General features: G+C 40.3%; 1 protein-coding gene across 1 annotated transcript in view; it reads left to right on the top strand.

Moving 5' to 3' along the window:
- PRDX4 (peroxiredoxin 4) overlaps positions 1-1,108 on the top strand; it is a 19,130-nt gene extending 18,022 nt beyond the window's left edge. The window contains exon 7 of the mRNA XM_024115263.2: positions 995-1,108. Within this exon, the coding sequence (XP_023971031.1) occupies positions 995-1,045 (51 nt within the window). The 3' untranslated portion in view covers positions 1,046-1,108. The remainder of the gene's footprint in view (positions 1-994) is intronic.
- The last annotated feature ends 6,597 nt before the right edge of the window (positions 1,109-7,705 follow it).

Genomic DNA, 7,705 nt, shown 5'->3' on the forward strand with positions numbered 1-7,705 from the left:
CTGCGCGTCCGAAGCCTGTGCTCCGCAACGGGAGAGGCCACAACAGTGAGAGGCCCACATACCGCAAAAAAAAAAAAAAAAAAAAAAAAAAAAAGCAGTTATGTACACGTACATCTTCCCCATGTGCTTGTACGAGCCTCCAAGGCGGGGACTTCAGTGGTTACCACTGGATCCCCCACTGTGCAGCACACTGCTGGCACCCAGTGGTTATGCCATAAGTACTCTTGAATTGAACTGGAATGCGGCGAGATTATATATTAGCAAAGACAAAATACTCCTGGAGTGATGCCTGAAATTACGTAACATTTATTTTATGCTGAAGAAAATGCATATAGAACTATCATAAGCTGATTACTACAATAAATTACAAGGTTATTTTTTTATATAGGGATAGATGTACTTTACCTGTAACTAGCAAGTAACAGTTAATGTGAGAAATTAGAAACCTAGGAGGTTTCTAAGGCTGTAACGCTCTAGGAGGGAACACCTTTTCTTTCAGAGTATTTGTCCATTCACTAAATAGGTACTCATGTTGTTTTTAGAGTACTTCTTTTACTTTGCGGTTTGAGATTAAAAGGTTAGAGTTCTGGACCTCCAAGCAATCCGTTTGAACCCACTGCCCCCTTTTCAGGTTGTAGCATCCCATCACTTCATCAGCAGATGATTTTTAAAATACATTAACATCTGTAGCCATGCTCTCTTAACATGTTTGATTTAATTAGACCATACCTGAAGATGCCATGAAAGCCTGGTGGCAAAGAGAAGAGCTGTAAGTAAATTTGAGGGTGCTTGAGTACAGATGTTAATTGACTAGCAAATTATCTGCCTTCTGGGATAGCTGAGATTAGCAGGACAAATCCAGTTTTTCCTAAATATATATGATATAATTTGGTACACAAAATTATCTTTAGTCAAGAGATAAGCAACTAATGTCAGACTACTGTTGATATACTTTGGCTTTTAAAATGAATAATTTGCATTTTTTCTTTAACAGATTATCCCAGATCCAGCTGGAAAGTTGAAGTATTTTGATAAACTGAACTGAAAAATACTTCCTCAGGTCATGATGCTTGAAACTTCTCAGTAAAGTTCACTGTTTTATTATTCACATTGTGTTGCAGTAGTAATTTCTTGAATAATATAAAAATCCGTGTCAGGGTCCAAAGATATTTAGTGTTTGGTAGACACTGATGCCAAAAGGTAGGCAGTTATTCTCTATCTTTCCAAAATACAAAAATGTCAGACTGACTCAAACTGGTAACAAGAGTAATAACTAACATTTATGGAGTACATGCCATCTACCAGGCATTGTGTTAGGAGGTTGGGTGCATTATTTCACTTAATTCTCACAGCAACTCTTTGAATTCTTTATGTTACAGGTAAGGAAACAGCTAGCTAGCAAAGGTAGACTCAGTCTTTGAACCCAGACAGGCTAATTTCTAGTTTCGGGGCTGTTACCACTCCACTGTGGCTCACCTCTCTGTACCTTTGAGGGTGGCAGGAAAGAATAGCTTGTGGGCACAGTCACCTTCTATAGCGTCTGGTAGGGACGGTGAACCCCAGACTCTCTGTATACAACATAAAGCCCCTTGGTTCCTCCTTTTTTCTAAATTTACATTTACAGCTTGTACTAAATTTAGAAGTAACAACTTACATGTTTATATTAACAATGGGAGTTCCCTGGTGGCCTGGTGGTTAGGATTCCGGGCTTTCACTGCCGTGGCCCGGGTTCAATCCCTGGTTGGGGAACTAAGATCCTGCAAGCCGCGTGGTGCAGCCAAAAAAAAAAAATGGTATTTAGTTTAACAGAAGTTGAATCCCTAAGTATATGTAGCCAGCTATTCACAAATGACCACATATAAAGCTGAACTCCAGTGGTACTTTGTCACCCCAGTATGGCAATGGCTTTACTATAATTACTTATATACATGCCATGTAGTTTAAGGGAACTGGGACCCGAGAGCATCTGCCTCGTCCTGTCTTCCACGCTAATCCCCTCTCAACACTCGCAAAAAGCCCCTCGCCCCAGGGGAGGCCGTCCTAGAGTTGGGGATGTCCCTGGCCTCCAGGCTGACGCTCTGAGTTCTGTCATAAACGGCAGGGGATTAGTGACAGGCATTCGGACATGGACACGGGAATCCAACTGCCATTTATAACCCTTTGCTATAGCAAAGTATGTTCTAAGTGCTAGCTTACAGTCAACATTTTAGAAGCCAACTATTAGTAAAGTTGAAGACTGCTACTACTTTGGTGTTCAGACAGGTTTGTAATAACCTTGTCAATCAATACTTGCAATACAATTGGAATCTTATTCTCAGGTTTCCTCTTTCCAATCTGAAAAGTACAAATTTTTTTACTCATGGAATAAACTTGTATCTTCTTGATTAATAGTTTCCATTCTTTGGAGCTTTTCTAGCGTCATGTTCATTTTAGGTATGTTTACAAGGAAGACAGCTATTTTTGGATCCATTCAAAAAAGCCAGTCATTAATGTTTTCATTCAACTTTCAGGAACTATTGCTCACCTACTCTAAACACTTGGCACATATCAGTGACCGAAGACAAATTTCTGCCCTCAAAGAGCTTAGTATTTGTTTACAAGCAGGTCCTAATAGTATAATTTCCAGGTACCTACAAATAAGTGAAAATACATCCTGACTCACCACTTTTCATATTAACTGGGTAATGTTAATAGCCTATAAATGCACTCCTTGGTGCCTTTTATCCCTTCAAACAGCTGACTTCTGAAAGGCCACAGGCCCAAAAGTATACCCTAAAGATGATCTCATGTGGCCATTTACAGAAGGCTAGAAAGAGTGTTCCAAAAAAACAGTCCCCTGCCCTGCTGGAGAGGATGGGCCCAGGCCTGACTAGGATGAGCTACAAGAGACAACTCCCAAACATGCTGACCTACCGTAATCTACAGCAGTGGTTCTCAACTGGGCACAATTTTCCCAAGGGACATAGTAATGTCTGGAGATGTTTTTGGTTGTCAACTATGGGAATGCTACTGGCATCTAGTGGGTAGATGTCAAGGATGCTGCTAGACATCCTACAATGCACAGGACATACAACACAATTATCTGGTCCAAGTTGTCAATAGTAGTGAGGTTGAGAAACCCTTCTCTAGGGACAGTTGCCAACAGATTATGGAAAGGAGACCGGTATAGTTTAGTAGCTACCTGTGCAACAGGAGGACAGACCATGCCATGACAGTAGAAGCTTATCCAAAATAATAGGTCAAGAGGTGGCCCGAAGTCTCTATGAAACACACTAGGCAATGTCTTTTCAGTGTACTTACATATATATGAATAACATCTGTGATTCCCTGCTTCTCCCTCAAATTTCTGACCTTCTGTTGAATATTCCCCAATTAAGCCTAGCCAGTGTTCTGACCTTTACAATGATCGTAGTGGACCGCTCTTGCGGGGATTCTTAGTCCCCAGAATCTCATGCAAGGAATCATTCCCCACTCCCATGATTTCTTCTATATCCAAGGGCACATCTAATCCTACACCCTAAACTTTCTATGTCAGTAGACTTCCAGGTTTTATATTTTGTTCTTAAATACATTAACCACTATTTTATTAATGATATTTTTGTACCCTGACCCCCCGTATGATACCATGGAATGCATCCTTGTATTTTGTTACCCATGAATTCTGATGTTATGTCACTGAAATATCTTTGAGTAGAATTCTTAACATATGAATGTGAAGAAATGTGTATTTCAGGTAAACAGGTCCATAAAGGTCTCCATGCCAGTGTGTGCGGGGGGCTGTATAAATATTAATATGTTTGTGTGTATACATGCATATACATACACATATACATACACACGTCTATAAAATCATTAAATTTTTTACTTAGCTTTTAAAAGGACATAAAATATCATAGCTACTGTGTATTTAGTCTTAGACAGCAAAGCAACTTTTAGCAATTCCACTATTAATGTAATAACACAATTTGGGCATAATGTTGTACACAAGTAAAATCCTAAAAAAAAATTTTTAAAGATCCACCTTCCTGAGCCTTAAGCTTAAATTTTTTAAACAAAAAAGTCAAACACCCAAATTCACCTAAATCATACATTCGTTCATATGGAAGTTATTAACGACATGCACACATGCAATGTACTTTGCTACACAATACAGAGAAAAAGATACGACACAATCCCTTCCCTCAAGAAGCCCACAGTTTCCCAAAGTCGGCATGTAAAAAGAGCAATACAGTGAATAAATGCTAAAAGTGCTGACACCTGTGCTGGCTCCAAGGCCAGCATGAGCAACGACAAGGAAATATAGGGATGACGGAACGTGTCACAGAAGGGGAGGAGTAAGCCCATTTGCTATTCGTCCACTGAAGGCTGTATCCCCTGCCAGTGTACTGTCCTTATACAAAAAGGCAGTGCTTGGGGCTTCCCTGGTGGCACAGTGGTTAAGAATCCGCCTGCCAATGCAGGGGACATGGGTTCGAGCCCTGGTCCGGGAGGATCCCACATGCTGTGGAGCAACTAAGCCCGTGCGCCACAACTACTGAGCCTGTGCTCTAGAGCCCATGAGCCACAACTACTGAGCCCACGTGCCACAACTACTGAGCCCGTGCTCCACAACAAGAGAAGCCACTGCAGTGAGAAGCCCGTGCACCACAACGAAGAGTAGCCCCCCTGCTCTCCGCAACTAGAGAAAGCCCACACACAGCAATGAAGACCCAATGCAGCCAAAAATAAAATAAATTTAAAATAAAATAAAATAAAAAGGCAGTGCTTGTGACCCAGCCTCACGAGACAAAGCGTTGACTGTTCTTCCTCTCGTGATCATCTACTGGGAGATGGCACATACTACAGAGTTGACTGGCTAGATTCAGGGGTCCAGTGTGTGGCCAAGGATAGAAGGTAAGAATTGAATCTGCAGGCCTGGGTTTGTTAACTTCAAGTTCTGGCCATTTGTGCAGCTCAGCCAGGACATCAGAAAAAGGATTTGCAAGTTTTCTATCAAAGGGAGTTATGCTGCACTGTAACCCAAAGGCCATGAGATGGCTCCCAGCACACCGAAATCCCCTTGTCCTGAGGCACCCTGTCAGGATGAACTAAAAGAGCAACAACTAACTCAAACGATTTTTATTTTTTGTTTTTAAACCAATCTAATTTAGAGGAAAAAATGGGAAAAAAAACTTTTAAATTCAGACCAATCAAAACTAAGTACAACTCAAAGAAGCATGTTAATGTGTACTGAGAGAACCCCTTCCATTAATGACCATGACCCATTTAGATGTATATTTTACACTGTGACCTAGCACACCCATAAATGTGCATGTGCACCATGCACATGCATAACAAGTTTCATACAATTTACTATGGGTAGTGCATTCTTTTACTTTTGTAATGTTGGCCACAACCCACTAAATTTCATGACCTACTAATGGGTCACTTTTTTTAAACAAATACATACATATAAAATATAAATTTAAATTTATATATGTGTGTGTGTATAAATAAAATCAGGATACAGTAAATGCCTGGCATATCAATACCCTGTCATGTAATTTTCCTTCCATTATGGTACTGTTCATTTTTTTTAGCCATACTACTCCCTCTATTAAAGGTACACAATTTCTGTGACAAAAAAACAAAAACATCCTACCCTTTCTTTTGTTACTACAATCCTTTCTCTGAGGTATTACTTTATCAATGCCTCTGGCTTACTGAATGGTTTTGAGAAGGTCCTGTTTTATTCTGAAGCTCCTTTTTTTTTTCTTTAGCATACACATCTTAACTGGAACTTGATTTTTTAAATTATGTGCATTATAGTCATTAAAATAGTTCTCTAACCAAACAGCAAATCAAGTGAAGGGAACTAGGCCTAAATCAGGAAACTCTGGAATGAGAAAGCTGCCTCTCCTTTTATGGAGAAGGAAACAGAACCCAAAGAGATGAATCCTCCACCCTATGCCCTGAACTAGCTGGCTGCAGACATAGGTGAGACCTCAGAGGTGCCTAAGAGCCAGCATTCGGGCCAGCAGCACCCCTCCCACATCACACTGCCTGCCCGAAACCCACCCGCTGGACCAAAGGACCCCAAATCCACCTCAGATTGATCCCCTTAGATCAAAATAATCCCATGATACAACAGTTTTACTAGAAGCAACGTGACTGGCCAGGGGTCCTTAAATCCGTTTTTGAACTTGCCGAATCCCTATTTTTAATTCCTCTTTCTTGTTATCTATTTTAAAGTAGTTCATTATTTGTTGCCCAGCGAGGGACAGAAAACATTCACAAGTCAATTTAGAGAGTCAATCACAACTGCAGCAAAAGTTTTTCTCTAAGAGCAAATTAAAACAAACGCCCAAAATATTTCAGCCATCCTTGTCTCTTATGGTTGAGACCAGATTGTATTCTCATGTATGAGTGTGTGTGTGTGTGTGTGTGTGTGTATATCTCACAAGTTAACCCTTTATCACACTAGTTGAGAAAATATGTATGAAATGCGGCAAAGGGCCAAGGTTCTAGACCTAGTCTAGGCCCACCCCGCCTAACCCCACCTATATACAGTTACAAGGTGGGCGCTGTGGGAAGTTACTTTCCCACTCTAAGTCTCACTTTCCTCATCTGAAAAAGTGGGTAATAATGGTATTGACCTCAAAGGCTGATTCTAAGGATTAAATTAGAAAATACATTTTGATGTCATTAGGAGAGTGCTAAGAATCCAATATGTGTTAGCCATATATAAAAATTCTTATTTTCTGATGATTACATACTGTGACTGATTTTTTCTTACACTGCACTAACATACAAGTTGCCATGGGGTTCTATATAATCAAATAAAGAATCCGTAATTACTTCCAAATGTTTTCATATTAAAGCATAAAGCACTGAATTTGAGCTTGAGGCTCTTATACAGAAACAGAATAACACAAACTTATATTCTCTGTATCACAATGGAGGCAAATATCTTATCAACTAACCTTCACCATCTTCCTGATGCGCTTCCTTTCTCCTCCCTCTTCTAATCTATAAAGGAGCCTAATGCTAAAAAATTACTATTCAGGGGCTTCCCTGGCGGCGCAGTGGTTGAGAGTCCGCCTGCCGATGCAGGGGACACGGGTTCGTGCCCCGGTCCGGGAAGATCCCACGTGCCGCGGAGCGGCTGGGCCCGTGACCCATGGCCGCTGAGCCTGCGCGTCCAGAGCCTGTTCTCCGCAACGGGAGAGGCCACAACAGTGAGAGGCCCGCGTACCGCAAAAAAAAAAAAAAAAAAAAAAAAAAGAAAGAAATTACTATTCAGAATTTGTTGTAAAGTTAAACGCATTGTTACAAGTTAACGTTTTATAAAACATCAGCAGTGACAGCAAGAAATTACACTCCTGTTGAAAAGCAAGACTGCCAACCCTGGAAAGCAGGAAAGTCAGTCAGATCTAAAATGCTGTCCTAAATTTGTTTTTAAGAAACATAATACTAATACTTGATTCTTCATAGCAAAAGAGGGCATAACGATTTACCCCTTAGACAACAGAATACAGAGTATAATCCCAGCTCTGTAAAAGTTATTAAAACTCCTAGTGTGTTCCATTTATTCATAGGTATTAACAACAACAACAAAGTCCATGATCAAATAAGTTTCACAAAAGCTGATGTAAAAAGTTAAACAGGTGTTCTAATGGCCCTACTTTTCAAAGTCTTTTGTAAGCTAATACGCATTATAAAATAC

Source organism: Physeter macrocephalus, chromosome 21 (genome assembly GCF_002837175.3).
Source record: "Physeter macrocephalus isolate SW-GA chromosome 21, ASM283717v5, whole genome shotgun sequence".
In the NCBI taxonomy this organism is placed as follows: Eukaryota; Metazoa; Chordata; class Mammalia; order Artiodactyla; family Physeteridae; genus Physeter; species Physeter macrocephalus.